General features: G+C 50.8%; 1 protein-coding gene across 3 annotated transcripts in view; it reads left to right on the forward strand.

Moving 5' to 3' along the window:
* The window catches only part of PHF2 (PHD finger protein 2), a 95162-nt gene that overhangs the window by 63962 nt on the left and 12158 nt on the right, over positions 1-19042 (forward strand). For all 3 annotated transcript variants that reach the window (XM_057548726.1, XM_057548724.1, XM_057548723.1), the window contains exons 5-14: positions 7630-7771; positions 8591-8777; positions 9929-10091; positions 11055-11142; positions 11587-11693; positions 13228-13319; positions 14662-14751; positions 15317-15676; positions 16687-16806; positions 17267-17385. In XM_057548726.1, the coding sequence (XP_057404709.1) occupies positions 7630-7771; positions 8591-8777; positions 9929-10091; positions 11055-11142; positions 11587-11693; positions 13228-13319; positions 14662-14751; positions 15317-15676; positions 16687-16806; positions 17267-17385 (1468 nt within the window). The remainder of the gene's footprint in view (positions 1-7629; positions 7772-8590; positions 8778-9928; positions 10092-11054; positions 11143-11586; positions 11694-13227; positions 13320-14661; positions 14752-15316; positions 15677-16686; positions 16807-17266; positions 17386-19042) is intronic.

Below are 19042 nucleotides of genomic sequence, written 5' to 3' on the forward strand. Positions count from 1 at the left end.
TTGTAAACGTCTTTCTTTCACCTCTTAATTTTTTTATTATGCAACTTTTCACACACACACAAAATGAGAGAAATAAGCAGTGAACCCTCATGTACCCAGTACTGGTCACAAAACCCATCAGCTTTTGGCTGTTTTCCTGTCTCCCCAACTCCCTCCTCCCCCAAGTATATGAAGGCAAGTCTCTGGTACATACATCATTTTACCCATGAAAACTCCAGTACACAGCGCTAACAGACAGTTTTAAAAAAAATATAATCACAGTTCCATCTTGCACTTTACGACCCTAACAATAATTCCTTAAAATCACCTAAGACCACCTAAATTCTCCCCAGTTGCCTCAAAAACACCTTTTTATATTTGGATGTTTGACTCTGAATCTAAACAAGACCCACACACTACATTTGGGTTTGATGTCCCTTCAGTCTCTTCTGTAACAGCCCCCATCCCCTTTCCAGTCCCTTGGTTTTTTGGAGAAATGGGGTTGTTAGTCCTGGAGAATCTTTCTTTTTTTTCTTTTTGGCATTTTATTTTATTTATTCTTTTATACAGCAGATTCTTACTAGTTATCCATTTAATACATATTAGTGTATGTATGTCAATCCCAATCTCCCAATTCATACCACCACACCGCCGCCCCCCCGCCACAACTTTCCCCCCTTGGTGTCCATATGTTTGTTCTCTACATCTGTCTCTCCATTTCTGCCATGCAAACCGGTTAATCTATACCATTTTTCTAGGTTCCACATATATGCGTTAATGTACAATATTTGTTTTTCTCTTTCTGACTTACTTCACTCTGTATGACAGTCTCTAGATCCATCCACATCTCTACAAATGACCCAATTTCATTCCTTTTTATGGCTGAATAATATTCCATTGTATATATGTACCACATCTTCCTTATCCATTCATCTGTCGATGGGCATTTAGGTTGCTTCCATGACCTGGCTATTGTAAATAGTGCTGCAATGAACATTGGGGTGCATGTGTCTTTTTGAATTATGGTTTTCTCTGGGCATATGCCCAGTAGTGGGATTGCTGGGTCATATGGTAATTCTATTTTTAGTTTTTTAAGGAACCTCCATACTGTTTTCCATAGTGGCTGTATCAATTTACATTCCCACCAACAGTGCAAGAGGGTTCCCTTTTTTCCACACCCTCTCCAGCATTTGTTGTTTGTAGATTTTCTGATGATGCCCATTCTAACTGGTGTGAGGTGATACCTCATTGCAGTTTTGATGTGCATTTCTCTAATAATTAGTGATGTTGAGCAGCTTTTCATGTGCTTCGTGGCCATGTGTATGTCTTCTTTGGAGAAATGTCTACTTAGGTCATCTGCCCATTTTTGGATTGGGGTGTTTGTTTCTTTAATATTGAGCTGAATGAGCTGCTTATATATTTTGGAGATTAATCCTTTGTCACTTGCTTCATTTGCGAATATTTTCTCCCATTATGAGGGTTGTCTTTTTGTCTTGTTTGTAGTTTCCTTTGCTTTGCAAAAGCTTTTAAGTTTAATTAGGTCCCATTTGTTGATTTTTGTTTTTATTTCCATCACTCTAGGAGGTGGGTCAAAAAAGATCTTGCTGTGATTTATGTCAAAGAGTGTTCTTCCTATGTTTTCCTCTAAGAGTTTCATAGTGTCCAGTCTTACATTTAGGTCTCTAATGCATTTTGAGTTTATTTTTGTGTATGGTGTTAGGGAGTGTTCTAATTTCATTCTTTTACATGTAGCTGTCCAGTTTTCCCAGCACCACTTATTGAAGAGACTGTCTTTTCTCCATTTTATATCCTTGCCTCCTTTGTCATAGATTAGTTGACCATAGGTGCGTGGGTTTATCTCTGGGATTTCTATCCTGTTCCATTGATCTATATTTCTGTTTTTGTGCCAGTACCATATTGTCTTGATTACTGTAGCTTTGTAAGATAGTCTGAAGTCAGGGAGTCTGATTCCTCCAGCTCCGTTTTTTTCCCTCAAAACTGCTTTGGCTATTCGGGGTCTTTTGTGTCTCCATACAAAGTTTAAGATTTTTTTCTTCAAGTTCTGTAAAAAATGCCATTGGTAATTTGATAGGGATTGCACTGAATCTGTAGATTGCTTTGGGTAGTATAGTCATTTTCACAATATTGATTCTTCCAATCCAAGACCATGGTATATCTCTCCATCTGTTTGTATCATCTTTAATTTCTTTCATCAGTGTCTTATAGTTTTCTGCATACAGGTCTTTTGTCCCCCTAGGTAGGTTTATTCCTAGGTATTTTATTCTTTTTGTTGCAGTGGTAAATGGGAGTGTTTTCTTAATTTCTCTTTCAGATTTTTCATCATTAGTGTATAGGAATGCAAGAGATTTCTGTGCATTAATTTTGTATCCTGCAACTTTACCAAATTCATTGATTAGCTCTAGTAGTTTTCTGGTGGCATCTTTAGGATTCTCTATGTACAGTATCATGTCATCTGCAAACAGTGACAGTTTTACTTCTTCTTTTCCAATTTGTATTCCTTTTTTTAAAGAAATTATTTATTTATTTATTTATTTATTGGGCTGTGTTGGGTCTTCGTTTCTGTGCGAGGGCTTCCTCTAGCTGTGGCAAGCGGCGGCCACTCTTCATCGCGGTGCGCAGGCCTCTCAGTATCGTGGCCTCTCTTGTTGTGGTGCACAGGCTCCAGACGTGCAGGCTCAGCAGTTGTGGCTCATGGGCCTAGTTGCTCCGCGGCATGTGGGATCTTCCCAGACCAGGGCTCGAACCCGTGTCCCCTGCATTAGCAGGCAGATTCTCAAGCACTGCGCCACCAGGGAAGCCCTATTCCTTTTATTTCTTTTTCTTCTCTGATTGCCGTGGCTAGGACTTCCAAAACTATATTGAATAATAGTGGTGAGAGTGGACATCCTTGTCTTGTTCTGATCTTAGAAGAAATGCTTTCAGTTTTTCACCATTGAGAATAGTGTTTGCTGTGGGTTTGTCATATATGGCCTTTATTAAGTTGAGGTAGGTTCTCTCTGTGCCCACTTTCTGGAGAGTTTTTATCATAAATGGGTATTGAATTTTGTCAAAAGCTTTTTCTGCATCTATTGAGATGAGCATATGGTTTTTGTTCTTCAGTTTGTTAATATGGTGTATCACATTGATTGATTTGCGTATATTGAAGAATCCTTGCATTCCTGGGATAAACCCCACTTGATCATGGTGTATGATCCTTTTAATGTGTTGTTGGATGCTGTTTGCTAGTATTTTGTTGAGGATTTTTACATCTATATTCATCAGTGATATTGGCTGTAATTTTCTTTTTTTTGTAGTATCTTTGTCTGGTTTTGGTATCAGGGAGATGGTGGCCTCACATAGTGAGTTTGGGAGTGTTCCTTCCTCTGCAGTTTTTTGGAAGAGTTGGAGAAGGATGGGTGTTAGCTCTTCTCTAAATGTTTGATAGAATTCACCTGTGAAGCCATCTGGTCCTGGACTTTTGTTTGTTGGAAGAGTTTTAATCACAGTTTCAATTTCATTACTTGTGATTGGTCTGTTCATATTTTCTATTTCTTCCTGGTTCAGTCTTGGAAGGTTTTACCTTTCTAAGAATTCGTCCATTTCTTCCAGGTTGTCCATTTTATTGGCATAGAGTTGCTTGTAGTAGTCTCTTAGGATGCTTTGTATTTCTGCAGTGTCTGTTGTAACTTCTCCTTTTTCATTTCTAATTTTATTGATTTGAGTCCTCTCCCTCTTTTTCTTGATGAGTCTGACTAATGGTTTATCAATTTTGTTTATCTTTTCAAAGAACCAGCTTTTAGTTTTATTTATCTTTGCTATTGTTTTCTTTGTTTCTATTTCATTTATTTCTGTGCTGATCTTTATGATTTCTTTCCTTCTACTAACTTTGGGTTTTGTTTGTTCTTCTTTCTCTGGTTCCTTTAGGCGTAAGGTTAGATTGTTTATTTGAGATGTTTCTTGTTTCTTGAGGTAGGCTTGTATAGCCATAAACTTCACTGTTAGAACTGCTTTTGCTGCATCCCATAGGTTTTGGATCATCATGTTTTCATTGTCATTTGTTTCTAGGTATTTTTTGATTTCCTCTTTGATTTCTTCAGTGATCTCTTGGTTATTTAGTAACATATTGTTTAGCCTCCACGTGTTTGTGTTTTTTACGTTTTTTTCCCTGTAATTGATTTCTAATCTCATAGTGTTGTGGTCAGAAAACATGCTTGATATGATTTCAATTTTCTTAAATTTACTGAGGCTTGATTTGTGACCCAAGATGTGATCCATCCTGGAGAATGTTCCATGTGCACTTGAGAAGAAAGTGTAATCTGCTGTTTTCAGATGGAATGTCCTATAAATATCAATTAAATCTATCTGGTCTGTTGTGTCATTTAAAGCTTGTGTTTCCTTATTAATTTTCTGTTTGGATGATCTGTCCATTGGTGTAAGTGAGGTGTTAAAATTCCCCACTGTTATTGTGTTACTGTCGATTTCCTCTTTTATAGCTGTGAGCAGTTGCCTTATGTATTGAGGTGCTGCTATGTTGGGTGCATATATATTTATAATTGTTATATCTTCTTCTTGGATTGATCCCTTGATCATTATGTAGTGTCCTTCTTTGTCTCTTGTAATAGTCTTTGTTTTATAGTCTATTTTATCTGATATGAGTATAGCTACTCCAGCTTTCTTTTGATTTCCATTTGCATGGAATATCTTTTTCCATCCCCTCACTTTCAGTCTGTATGTATCCCTAGGTCTGAAGTGTGTCTCTTGTAGACAGCATATATATGGGTCTTGTTTTTGTATCCATTCAGCGTGCCTCTGTCTTTTGGTTGGAGCATTTAATCCATTCACGTTTAAGGTAATTATCGATATGTATGTTCCTGTTACCATTTTCTTAATTGTTATGGGTTTGTTTATGTAGGTCCTTTTCTTCTCTTGTCTTTCCCACTGAGAAAAGTTCCTTTAGCATTTGTTGTAGAGCTGGTTTGGTGGTGCTGAATTCTCTTAGCTTTTGCTTGTCTGTAAAGCTTTTGATTTCTCCATCAAATCTGAATGCGATCCTTGCTGGGTAGAGTAATCTTGGTTGTAGGTTCTTCCCTTTCATCCCTTTAAATATATCATGCCACTCCCTTCTGGCTTGTAGAGTTTCTGCTGAGAAATCAGCTGTTAAACTTACGGGAGTTCCCTTGTATGTTATTTGTCATGTTTCCCTTGTTGCTTTCAAAAATTTTTCTTTGTCTTTAATTTTTGTCAGTATGATTACTATGTGTCTTGGCGTGTTTCTCTTTGGGTTTATCGTGCCTGGGACTCTCTGCACTTCCTGGACTTGAGTGGCTATTTCCTTTCCTATGTTAGGGAGGTTTTCGACTATAATCGCTTCAAACATTTTCTCAGGTCCATTCTCTCTCTCTTCTCCTTCTGGGACCCCTATAATGTGAATGTTGTTGATTTTAATGTTGTCCCAGAGGTCTCTTAGGCTGTCTTCATTTCTTTTCATTCTTTTTTCTTTATTCTGTTCCATGGCAGTGAATTCCACCATTATGTCTTCCAGATCACTTATCTGTTCTTCTGCCTCATTTATTCTGGTATTGATTCCTTCTAGTGTATTTTTCATTCAGTTATTATATTGTTCATCTCTGTTTGTTTGTTCTTTAATTCTTCTAGGTCTTTGTTAAACATTTCTTGCATCTTCTCAGTCTTTGCCTCCTTTCGTTTTCCAAGGTCCTGGATCATCTTCACTATCATTATTCTGAATTCTTTTTCTGGAAGGTTGCCTATCTCCACTTCATTTAGTTGTTTTTCTGGGGTTTCATCTTTTTCCTTCATCTGGTATGTAGCCCTCTGCCTTTTCATCTTGTCTGCCTTTCTGTGACTGTGGTTTTTGTTCCACAGGCTGCAGGATTGTGGTTCTTGTTGCTTCTGCTGTCTGTCCTCTGGTGGATGAGGCTATCTAAGAGGCTTGTGCAAGTTTCTTGATGGGAGGGACTGGTGGTGGGTAGAGCTGGGTATTGCTCTGGTGGGCAGAGCTCAGTAAAACTTTAATCCACTTGTCTGCTGATGGGTGGGTCTGGGTTCTCTCCCTGTTGGTTGTTTGGCCTGAGGCGACCCAACACTGGAGACTACCAGGCTCTTTGGTGGGGTTATTGGCGGACTCTGGGAGGGCTCACACCAAGGAGTACTTCCCAGAACTTCTGCTGCCAGTGTCCTTGTCCTCATGGTGAGCCACATCCACCCCCCGCCTCTGCAGGAGACCCTCCAACACTAGCAGGTAGGTCTGGTTCAGTCTCCAGTGGGGTCACTGCTCCTTCCCCTGTCCCGATGCACACCATACTTTGTATGTGCCCTCCAAGAGTGGAGTCTCTGTTTCCCCCAGTCCTGTCGAAGTCCTGCAATCAAATCCCGCTAGCTTTCAAAGTCTGATTCTCTAGGATTTCCTCCTCCTGTTGCCAGACCCCCAGGTTGGGAAGCCTGACGTGGGGCTCAGAACCTTCACTCCAGTGGGTGGACTTCTGTGGTATAAGTGTTCTCCAGTTTGTGAGTCACCCACCCACCAGTTATGGGATTTGATTTTATTGTGATAGCGCCCCTCCTACCATCTCATTGTGGCTTCTCCTTTGTCTTTGGCTGTGGGGTATCTTTTTTGGTGAGTTCCAGTGGCTTCCTGTCGATGATTATTCAGCAGTTAGTTGTGATTCCGGTGCTCTTGCAAGAGGGAGTAAGCTCATGTCCTTCTACTCCGCCATCTTGAACCAATCTCTCTGGAGAATCTTTCATATTTGAGATTTCGGAAGATCTTACATTAGGGATTTGGCTGACAGCGTCCCTGTGGTGTCATTTAACGTGTTCCTCTGTCCCTAATAGTTCCTGTAACAGGTGGTTAGAGGTTGCTTAGATTTGTGTTCAAGTTGTTGGCAGGACTCCTTCTTGGGGTAGGGGTGCTGCCACCCACTTCTTTTCAGTGGTCAAGGCAGTGCAGTCTCATCTGTTCACAGAATGCTCCATCAGCCTTTCAGCTCACTGTCTGAGCAGCCAGTGAGGACTGTTGCAAAGGAAGAGTGTGCTAATTCTGTCCTTCTCTCTCTGTCTATTGTGAGTCTTCTGTAAAGAACTTTCCCTTATTAGTTACTTGGTTATCCAGAACTCTATTTCTGTCATCAACAATTTTTACCCTGAACTTTTCCCATCAAGTATAGAAAATGTAGGATAAATGTTTTCCCTTTTATTATCAATTTTCAGAATAATAAGTTGGTGTCCTAGAAATGCAAGAATTTTTTTGATTTAAAAAATTTTTAAGTATAAATATGTCCATGCATTATTTGGGACATATTTACACTAAAAACATCTTCATTGTTTATCTGAAGTGTAAGTTTTTACCTGGTGTCCTGTATTTTTATTTGCTTATCTGGCCTCCTTAGCTGAGGCTCATGACTGTGCCACCCCACTGTACCAGGGGGTCTTCATGGCCACCCAAGGGAAGGAGCAGGCAGGGCAGGTGGGGGGAGGGTCAGATGTTAGAGCCTAGAGCCTCAGCGTTCAACCCTCCCTCAGTTGTCTTCTGAGGGTGAGTGAGCATTTCCTCTGCACATCCTGGCCCCCGACCTCACGGAAGGCCACACCATCTTCCCTGGGTGTGCTCACCCTCCCCTGCTGCCTCCCCAGGCCCAGAGCGGAGTGTGGACGTAACAGACGTCACCAAGCAGAAGGACTGCAAGATGAAGCTGAAGGAGTTTGTGGACTATTACTACAGCACCAACCGCAAGCGTGTCCTTAACCTTACCAACCTTGAGTTCTCTGACACCAGGTGAGTGGGGCCAGGGTGGAGGGATGGAGAGGGATACTAGTTTGGAACATGCTGGAGATTTAAGCCTGTGACTGAGGCTGTTGAGGTCAGGGTGGCCTGGCTTATGATTTGTGAACATCTTGTCCGAGCAGGCATGGCCTTGAAGGCAGAGATGTGCCCAGGGCAGCAAGAACACTGAGACCCCGTTCTCGGCTGGGCTGAAGTGTCACTGCACAGGTGCTGCTGAGCTGGATGTTTTTGATGCAGTATTGTGCATTCTATCCAGGACAGTGACATTTAATAGAATCAAAGGCTGCCTTTGCCTTTTCTCATCTTCCCTGGAGATGAGTTATCTGGTCTGACATGGCCCAGCATGGCAAGGAGTTGCAGGCACCCCTGTTGTCTGCTCTGGAGAGAAGTGGCTTTTCCTTAGGTGTTGCCAGGAAGCGCCTGGGCTGTGCATGAGCAATGATATTCACTCTCAGGGCCCCATCGTGCCCAGCGACACTAGCATGAGCCCACCTGACAAGTCTCTTTCCAGTTCTCCAGGAAGGAAGTTGTTTCTGGGGTAGATGGTTCTCAGGCCTTCTCCATGCCCGTCTTTGGGTGAGAGCTCAGTGTTGGATGCCTGCCGCAGTCACACCCAGCAGCTGGGCTCATTCTGCCCTCTGTGAACCTCCGTTTGCTCATCTGTAGAATGGGAGCAATGCCATGTAGCCCGAGGTGGAGAAATAGGCATGGGACACACATCTCAGAGCACCTTTCCCACCCTGCCCAGTGGGCAAAACAAATGTGCTGACGGCTCCCATCACTGTTGACTGCTCCTGTCCCTGCCCCCAGAATGTCCAGCTTTGTGGAGCCTCCTGACATCGTAAAGAAACTGTCCTGGGTAGAAAACTACTGGCCCGATGACGCACTGTTGGCCAAGCCCAAGGTGACCAAGTACTGCCTGATCTGTGTGAAGGACAGCTACACTGACTTTCACATCGACTCCGGGGGTGCCTCTGCATGGTACCACGTGCTCAAGGTGAGCGCTGCCTCTGCTCCCCATGTGGGCCCTACGTGGGCCTCAGGGGCAAGACCTGCTCTTGACCAGGCCACTGTCCGCCTGCAGGACCGTTTGTAGTCCCCACAGGCCCTAATGGTGGCCAGCATCAAGTGGGATGAGGGACAAGATGTTTCTCCACAGAAGGGACACAGATGTTGGGCCCTTGGGAGGCATGGGGGTTGGGGAGAGCACCTCAGGACCAGAGCAGCACACGTGTGTTGCCTTTTCTAAAGATTGAGGCTCATGAAGCAATTGGAGGAGGCCCACTGCAGTGGTGACCAAGGGCTCATGTCCAGGGAAGGGAGAGCAGTGCTGGGAAGACTTCCTGGCAGAAGGGATGAGGGAGCATGCCCCACTGGGAGGATGAGGGGGTGGGCTGGGGGCTGGGGAGCAAGGCTGCAGTGGCATCTGAGTGGCAGAGAGAGCTAGGGGACTTCTGGCTGGGGACAGATAGGGAAGCTAGGGGAAAACAGAGATGTGAAAACAAACAAAAAAGGAGGACCTAAGCCTTGGGCTCACCACCTTGCCCCGGGTCTCCCCAGACCTGCTAGAGCCCAGGCTAGGGTAGGCAGCTCAGCTTCTGATCCTAGCCCTTCGAGGCCCTGAGCAAGTCCTGCCCCCGCCCCCCGTGCATCCCCACCCTCAGCCTGTCTGCCTCGTGAGTGAGGACCTCTATATCTCCCTAGTCCAAGTGCAGGGCTGGGCTGGTGCTGATGCTGGCAGCGGGGCCGTCCTTCCATCTCCAGCTGGGACCCAAGCCACTCTCAAGAGCAGAGCTTTCTTGTAACTCGTCAGACAGCAGGTCACAACGTTGTTCCCCTTGGCAGATAGGCATCCATAGTGCTGCAGAAATATGGTGTGTGGAGTGGTAGGGGTTGCCCTGAACACGCCAGAGGCGCCTGTGCCTAGAGTTTTCCTAACACGCAGACGTCTGAATTGCAAAGCACATGTGGCCCCAGTGTTTCAGGGGAGGAATGATGGGCCTGGGCAGGATGCTGTTGAAGCTAGGACCCATCCCCGGGACATGGTGGGCTCCGTCCCCTCTCAGCATCCCCAGGGCATGATGGGCACTGCCCACCCCCAGCATCCCCAGCATATGACAGGCTCCGCCAATGGCCTCTTGTTGGCAGGGGGAGAAGATCTTCTATCTCATCAAGCCAGCTTCGGCCAACATCTCCCTGTATGAGCGCTGGCAGTCGGCCTCAAACCACAGTGAGATGTTCTTTGCTGACCAGGTGGACAAATGCTACAAGTGCACCCTCAAGCAGGGCCAGACGCTCTTCATCCCCTCGGGTGAGTGCCCTGTCCCCATGTTGTGTCTCCCACCTCTGATGTCTGCCAGGGGAGGTCATGCCCTGGCTGTTCCCTGCCTTGCCTTGGGGTCAGTCCTGCTCTGTGGTCACCTCTGGGGCCACCTCAGGGCCATGAGCCCCTGCAGCTTCCAGCCTGGCTGTGCTCACAGAGGCCAGGCACGTGGGGTTGCATGGGGCCCCAAGAGCCCAGCCCAGAGAGCGCAGCCACACTGTCAGAGATGGTGTTTGCTGATCTCAACATCTCAAACATATGCAGAAGGAGGAAGCATGACATGAGCAGATAAATGCCCTTTACAGATGTCATGTTGCTTCACCCATAAATATTTCACCGTATCTGTAAGGTTTCCTTTTAAAAATAACATAATTACAATACTGTCATCACACTTTAAAAATGAACAGTTAACAGTTCCTTAGTATCGCCAAATAGCTAGCCAGTGTTCAGATTTTCTAATTGTCATATATGGAGGCCCTCACATTTCCACTGATTTATGTGCCTCTGGAGGAGTGAGTGCCTCCTGATCTAGCCCCTACCCCTGTTTCCTACAATCACAGTTATTTCCCAAAGTCTGTAGGGACAAACCCAGCTCTCCCGGGAGGTGTGGCAACTCTGCCTGTCTCTTTCCACCCCTGCATGTGGAGATCAGGGATGCCAGGCAGCCCGACCCTGGGGTGGGTCTGAGCAAGTCCCCTTGGCTCCTGGGCCTCAGTTTCCCTGTCTATACCATACAGGGCTGGATAGAATAGACTGAGTGAGCTCGGACACAGTCTGTCCTTCTGGGAGGGCCCACCCACTCATTACACGGAAGCCAGGGCCAGAGCACCTTCCAGGGGGCCCGGGTGGATGGGGGCACAGAGGAAGGGCTGGCAGGAGTCAGGCCCGGTAGCTGCCAAGAGCCTGGCATGAGAACACTGTGAAGAGATAGCCCCATCCCTGTCTCCCCAGGCTGGATTTATGCCACACTTACACCTGTGGACTGCCTGGCCTTCGCGGGACATTTCCTCCACAGCCTGAGCGTGGAGATGCAGATGAGGTAGGGCCGCACCTGACTCCCAGGATCCGCCGGGCAGGGTCCCCACCGTCGGTGTGATGATCCCTCTCCTGAGCCCTGGCCGGGCCTCCGTGTGGTGGGGAGGAAGGAGGAGAGGGGCCGTGATCTTACCAGGGCCCCTGAGGTGCCTGGCCGCTGCACAGCCTCGGGACTGTAGTGGGTTTGGGGTGGGCTGAAAGGCCGAGTTGCCTTCTCCTTGGGCACTGACCCAGAGGTCTAGAAGCCGCGGCCCATGGGGCTTGCCCTTAACGCAAAGCGCTCATCCTGATGTGGTCCTCTGGTCCACCTCGCCGCGTAGGGCCCAGAAGGGAGGCCTGAGCGGTCATGGCCTAGGTGTGGCCTCTGGTCATAGTGTGGGTTCACCTTCCTTTATCATTGCCTGCTCAGGGCTTAATGCACTGAATAGTTCTTTGCTATGGCTTCCAGAGCATACGAAGTGGAAAGAAGGTTGAAACTGGGCAGCCTGACTCAGTTTCCCAACTTCGAAACTGCCTGCTGGTACATGGGGAAGCACCTGCTGGAGGCATTCAAAAGTACGTCCCCTGATCGGCATCTCAGCCTGCGGCTCTGGACAGTTCGTTTGCTTGCGGAGCTCAGGGACGCCGGGGAGTGGTAACAGTTCTGCCATCATGCAGCAGGGTGGCTGGGCCCTGGGGGACAGGCTGAGCGATGCCTTCATGGGCCCTGAGCAAGTCCCCTTAGCTCACGGGCCTTGCTTTCCCTGTCTGTGTGCTGTGGGGCTGGACTGGACTGCCTGCAGGGTCATCTGGTGTTGCAAAAAGAGCACTGGCCGCACGTTCCCAGACCGGGTGTGTGTTCTGCTCGGTTCCTGTGGCCTTGTGCGGTTACTGACAGGGCTCAGTTGGGACATTGAGGGGCCTGGGGGCCTGCCTGGCTACCAGCTGAGGGACCCCTGCAGCATCCCTGCTGTACTGGGGGTGGGTGTGCATGCCAGGGTCCCCTGTGGAAGGCCTATGGGGAGGGGTGGGCTCCACTGGGTCGATGCCCTCTGTGGGCATGGCCCTCCGTCCCAGGCCCTGCCAGGCCATGCCTTCGGGATCAGCGTTTGGCTCCTGGTGGCCAACCCCTGCTCAGGTCTCCAAACTTTCTGCAGCTGGGTGAGGGACCCAGGAGGAGCATTTGCTTTCATGGAGAGCTTCCTTTTTCCTCCTTTGCACTTTGGCTCTAATTTGAGATGAGAAAGCTGAAAATGGTTCTTAACCTGGGCTGGCCAAGTTTCAGTGAAATTCTTCCATCGCTCTCTAAATTCAAGCCCTGTGCTCCACCCTGGCAGAGCGAGTGCCCTGCCCTAGGGGCCTCTTGCCAGGGAGATGGAATGGGGGTAGTGTAGGTGGAGTCACACCCTGGGGACCTTGGGACAGCCTGACCAGGGTGACCGCTGACTAGCTGGGCCTCGCTGAGCTGCCCCTGCCTCTCTGCCTCGGGCCTTCCTCTGTGAAGGGGCTGGCAGCTCAGCAGCCCCAGAGCTGAGAGGACCCAGGGATTTGCCACAGGCCAGACAAATGGTCACCTGGTGGTGTCAGAGCTCGGGGCTACTCTGCCTCCATGCTGAGCTCTCTGCCTGAAGGGGGAATGCTCTGTCCCTTTTGTTTGGGGCTGGCTCTGGCTCCCAAGGGTGTGTTTGAGGTGGTGCTTGCCCTGTGCCACCCCAGTGGGAACTGGACCCACTGCCCGGCATCCTTCAGCTACGCAGGGGGCAGTGTGAGGGTGGGAATCAGAAAGCGTCTAGGGATGCTTGGTTTGGGGCATGACTGTGGCCCCTCACTGATGCAGGCTGGGGACCAGGTGCTGGGAGGAGCCGGGCCACCTGCATGAGGGGCCTGGTGTGTAGACAATGGGAAGGCCAATCCTGCCCCTCGCAGGGCATCTTAGGTGGGCGTCCCCTAGGTTCCAAGAGGAACCATTGGCAGTTGGGCAGGTGGCAGTGGGCAGAGGCCTCTGAAAGGTCTGGCCCTGAGCGTCCCCCGCCACTGGGGCTTTAAGTCACCTGCAGGCGGCAGGTGAGAGTGGGCACCCTCCTGAGCAAACCTGTCTATCTTCCCCCAGGTTCTCACAAGTCTGGGAAGCAGCTGCCCCCTCATTTAGTCCAAGGAGCTAAAATTCTCAATGGTGCTTTCAGATCATGGACGAAAAAGCAGGTAGGGATGTGTGCTAGGAGTGATCCAGGGCAGAAGGGAGGGTGGCAGGCGGGGAGACATTCCCAAGGCTTGTTCTTCCTTTGGTGGGAACTAGCATGTGAAAAGCAGGTGGGTGCCACCTGGCCAGGTCAGACACCTGTTGGTGGGGGCAGATGCAGGACAGAGCCCTCCATCTAGGGACCTGGCCTGAGGGGTGGGGGCTGGGCGGCAGGGAGGTTCAGTGGGAGGAAATCAGGTGGTGGAGACAGCACTGCGCGAACCCGAAAGGACAGGGAGCAGGGAGGACTCGAGTCAGTGACTGGCTGGATGTTCAGGGGTCTGAAGAGGAGAGTGGAGATGTCCTCTTTGTCCTACTGGCTGTCCCAGGCATCAACTCAGAAGCTGGCTTTGCTCTGTGACTCAGACAGTCCCTTTGCCCCGTGCCCCTCCATCACCCCACCCCACACCACCACAGTAGCACTGCCCTTTGCCCCTCATGGCTCCCTTGAAGCAGCATGTCTGGGCCCCACCTCATGCCCCCACTGTAAAGCGTTAGCACCTTCACTAGCATCCGTGCAGCAGCTACTTCTCCTAATGGAGGCTCCAGAGAAGCATCTTCCAACTTCCTTTGGCATCTTGCCTGGATTGTTGGTACAGAGGGAGGGGAGAGGCTTGGCCAGCCTTGGGACTCCCTGTCCACTGCCAAGGGACTCTCTCCCAGTCAGGGGTGCCGGCATAGTCTGAGCAGGTCCCATCAGGCCCGCAGGAGGCCTTGTAGGGGCGGGGAGTCCAGGAGGGGAACACCTGTGCACTTCCTGCTGCTCTCATGGGTGAGCTGGGTGGGGTGGGGCAGCAGATACCCTCCTAGAGCCCTCTTTCAGCCACATCTTCTCTTGCCTCAAGGCCTGGAGTAATGCAGGGTGTCCCTCCTACCTCACATCAGCTGTGTGGCCAGGTGGAGTGGCCTCGTGCCCAGGAAGAAGGGGTGGCCCACATTCACTTCACAGCTGGTGGTGGCCTCAGGCACCCCCTCCTCTCTGGGACTTGTTTGTCCACCTGTAGAGTGGAGTCATGGCAGAGCCTCCTCGCTGGGGCAGTGTCTGGCCAGAGTGGGCTAACTCCCTTAGGACCCCATGCAGACAGTCCACACCTTTGGCAGCGCCTGCCCTTGTGCCTGTCGGGACGGCAGTGGGGCCGGAGGTCCTGGGTGGGTAGATGGGGGACAGCCTGGAGGGACAAAGGGCATGAGTCAGGAACCACAGAAGCTGAGCCTGCTTGGGGCCCCTGTGGGTGGAGGGTGGGTGGGCATCAGTGCCCAGACTCGGCGGCTGGCCCGCTGACCCTGTGCGTGGCTGTCCTGCAGGCTTTGGCGGAGCACGAGGATGAGCTACCAGAGCACTTCAAGCCATCGCAGCTCATCAAAGACCTCGCCAAAGAGATCCGGCTCAGTGAGGTAGGGCTGACCCTCGGGGCCCGCTGACCTTGGTTGAGGGAAGCCTCTGCCTGTCTTCCCTGGGTATCTCTCCAGAGACGGCCGTGTGTGAGGCAGCCCCTCCTGTAGCCCTCTGCGGCAGGGTCACCTGCATGATGGCTCTGGGCTCCTAGCTCCCGGTGGTAGACTTGCAGTCTTCTGGTGGGAGCCCTGGGAATTAGTGTGGGGACTCCCTGCAGCTCCCTGTGGGGGTGGGGAAGGACTCTGCAGGGAGGACTTCAGCCCCTTGAGACCCTGCTTGTGTGAGCCTGTCTAGTCCCCACCAAGGAGGTAAAGGGGTCAAGTGGCTGGTGATGCAGATGGATGGCACCCTGCCTCACGGATGGTGTGGGACAGATGTGAATGTGTCACACAGATGGTGTAGATGGACGTGAGCCTGTCACACAGATGGTGTGGGATGAATGTGAGCATGTCACTGATGATGTAGACAGATGCTCCTTTTCTGCTCGAGTGTCTCGCATGGCCTGGGGCTGTGAGACCCTCCTGGCAGGGTGTGGTTGGTCACCTCTCCCTGTCCTTTTCCTAGAATGCCTCCAAGGCCTCCCGACCTGAAGTAACTGCGGCCATCTCCTCGGACGAGGTCTGTTTTGGGGACCGAGAAAAGGAGGAGCCCCCATCCCCCATTGAGGCCAGCCCTCCTCGGTCCTTCCTGGAGAAAGTGTCCAAAAAAAAGACTCCCAAAACCGTGAAGATGCCCAAGCCGTCCAAAGTTCCCAAGCCCCCAAAGCCCCCCAAGCCTCCCAAATCACTGAAGCTCAAGGACGGGGGCAAGAAGAAAGGGAAGAAGTGCAGGGGCTCGGCTTCACCCACCATCCCCAACCTGGACCTGCTGGAGGCCCACACCAAGGAGGCACTGACCAAGATTGAGCCTCCTAAGAAGGGCAAGGTGGGTGGCCTCACCCTCCCCACCTATAGTCAGCAGGCCTGCAGACACCTCCGAGGACCAGGCCTGTGGGATGTCCTTGTGCTAGAGACCCAGGGCAGCTGGGCTCTGCCCCAACAAGCTTGGTGTAGTGGGCAGCTGGAGAGAGACCCTCACGATGAAGGCAGCAGAGTCTCTGCTGGGTCAGGGTGGCACCACTGAGGGTCATCTGGGGGGACAAGCCGGCTGAGTCTTCCCTGGGGCCCAGACATTGGCTGAGACCTGAAGGTGGGTGAGGCACCAGTGGAGGGCAGTGAGGAGGCAGGGGTGGAGCCGGCGATGGGGGCAGGTGTCCTTGGGGGCCTGAGCCCCTGCGGCAGTGAGAGAGGCAGGCCTGGCCCTGAGGACCCACCAGTGTGAGTAGAGGGTCTTAGGTGTGGGCTTTGGGGACCATGAGTCCCTGAGGCCAGGCCACATTGAGTGATTTCCTGCTAGTGGGAGGTCATTGCTCACTTCCCAGGGGTTTGGTGGCCACCGGAGCTAGTGTTGCAGGGCTTAAGTGGGGCACATTGGTTTTCCCTTCCTCAAGGCAAAGAGGGCAGATGAATGTATGAATGAATGAATGGATGGAAGGAAGGAAGGAAGGGAGGGAGGAGTAAGAGTAGATGAATGAATGTGTGGGTAAATGGTTTGATGGATGGATGGTGAATGGATGAGTGGATGGATGAGTGGGTGGGTGGCTGGCTGGCTGGTGAATGGATGGGTGGGTGGATGGATGGTGGATGGATGGGTAGATAGACGGGTGGTGGGTGGATGGGTGGGTAGATAGGTAGATGGTGGGTAAATGGATGGGTGGGTGGATGGACGGATGGTTAGTTGGGTGGGTGGTTGGGGAGATTGATGGATTAGCGGATGCATGCAGGCCAGCAGGAGACAGGGGCTCTGTGCTGTGTGGTTCTCACTTTGTACCGTAGTCTGATGGAGCACTGCCGCCCACCCATGTCCGCTACCAGATAATGGCTAGTATTTTCTAGGCCGCAAAGAATGTCCTGAATGTGCCCAACAAGGAGGTTGTCAGCACGCAGAACGACGTGGAGAGGTTGGAAATCCGAGAGCAGACTAAGAGCAAGTCGGAGGCCAAGTGGAAGTACAAGGTGAGATGTGTGTGTACAGGTATGCTGGTGAGTGAATCTACTCTCAGGGAGGGCTATGTTCGTGAAAGAAGGTGGTGTGTGGGGCAAGTGTGGGCTTGGTGGTGTGTGTGTGTGCCTGTAGGGTATGTCAGGTGTGTGTCTGCCTGTCCGCGGGTGGGCAGTGCTGTGAAGGTCTTTGAGGGTCTGGGTGTGCACGTGGCTTCCACGGAGCTACCTTCTGAGGGGTTGGCGTGGGCACATCTCGGCCTAAGAGGATGGATGGCGTTGCCCTTTGTGGCCTGCCCTAGTTCAAGCTCACACTCCCTGGAGCTGGGCAGCATCCGAGGGCAGGTCCTGTGGGCCTGGGGCTGCAGTGGGTCCCCAGGTGACATGTCAGAGGGAGGAGGCTGCCCAGTCCAGCTGCCTCTGTCCACTGGGCGCCTGTATGGGGCTCAGGGATGGTCCTGGGTTTACTTTTCAGAACAGCAAACCCGACTCCCTACTGAAGATGGAAGAAGAGCAGAAGTTGGAGAAGTCTCCTCTGTCAGGGAACAAGGACAACAAGTTCTCATTTTCCTTCTCCAACAAGAAACTTCTAGGGTACGTGAGTGCTCGTGCCAGGAGGGGTTGGTTGCACATGTGCCACATGCCACACACACACCCTGAGCACCGCCCCCCCACATCGCACACACACATCCCCTGCTTGTGCACACATGACACACACACACACCCTCCTGGAGGTCTCCGCGGTGAGCCCCCCTTCTGAGCTGGCTGCTGTTGCTCGGCACACCCTTCATGAGGGCCTCCAGGCAGGCTCCTTTCCTGCCTACTAAGCCAAAAAGCTCGGGTAGGTGGGCAGGGGGCAGTGGTGTGTGCCAACAAGGAGTAGGAGAGTGTGATTGGGCAGATATTAGCCGAGTGGCTGTCCTGGGCTGGCACAGAGGACATGGTGGGGGTCAGGATCTTGGCCTTGGAGTCTAGATGCCAGTGGGGAGGGGCTGGTATGAATCCAACACTCTCAAATCCATCTAAAATTATGGCTGTGATTGGGGCCATGGAAGAAGGATTTGTGGGGCCTGGGGTGCTGTGGAGTCCTTGTGTGTCCAAGGGAGTTGGTGGGAGGGCTTCCTGGAGGAGATGGCACTGAGCTGAGAGACTGGGGCACCTAGCCTGGGAGGGTATGTGTGTGTGAGCTGGTGTGTCCAGGTTCTGGACTGTATAAGGGGTCTCCATCTGCTGACCAGTGTGGTGGGCTGGCCAGATGGGAGGTTGGTGGGTCAGACACCCTGTGCCCACCAAGAAGCCCTTTGTGGCTTCGGTCCCACACCCAGTTGTATGCTGAATCCAAAGTCCAGGGTGGGTGCCCAGCAATCAGGAAGCAGACATGTCCCAGTGGCAATGGGGCCACTTTTCTGCTGTAGGCCTGAGTTTTCTCATCTGCAAGATGGGGGGAGAAGGCCATTTTTAGGTGGTGGGGGAACAGAGCTGGTCAGCATCTTGTGCTCTTGCAGAGCCTGGCACAAGTGGACCCGTTATTCCCAAGAGCTCACGGCAATGTGCCAAGGCTGCTTGGTGAGCAGGTGGGTTGGGTCTGATCTGCAGGGGCCCGGTTGCCCTGACTTCATGGCCCTGAGCACGTCCTTGATTTATCTGAAGCTCAGCTGCTAGGTCCCGGGGAGCCTTTGCACAGCATTAACTCTATGACTGACTGACTGCGCTACAGAGTTTAGAAATGGAGGGGAGAAAGGGAGACATGATTCTGTAACTATGTCACACCTGTGTGTATGTACATGGGTGTGTGTGTACATGTGTGTGTGTTGTGTTACGTAGCTCATGACTACACCCAGCAGGGCTCACTGCCAGCTGTCCTCTGTGTTTCCATTGTTGGGAATCAGAGGTGTACCTGTTGGGAATTGCAGATGCCTGTGCCCCGCCTGCTGTCCCCACTGCTGAGTGTGCGCTTGTGCCCTCAGCCGACAGGGAGACAGCGGCTGGAGCGTTGGACTCTCCTCGTTTGCAGTGGCCCTGTCTTGCCCCAGGAGAGAGATGAGTTGTGTGATACTTTTTAGACTATTGTGTCTACACCTCAGCCCTGAAATTATTTTTCTAGAATAGCTATGTAGAAAACCCAGGCCAGTTGGCACTGGCTCCGTCTGACACTGGGCTTGTATCAGGCCCCAGAGCAGCCTGAAAGAAGGTGTGCTCATCCATTGGCTAGGGTGAGGGGGCAGTGAGGGGCACAACCTTAAATAGCCCG

This window comes from Balaenoptera acutorostrata, chromosome 6 (genome assembly GCF_949987535.1).
Source record: "Balaenoptera acutorostrata chromosome 6, mBalAcu1.1, whole genome shotgun sequence".
NCBI classification, from domain to species: domain Eukaryota; kingdom Metazoa; phylum Chordata; class Mammalia; order Artiodactyla; family Balaenopteridae; genus Balaenoptera; species Balaenoptera acutorostrata.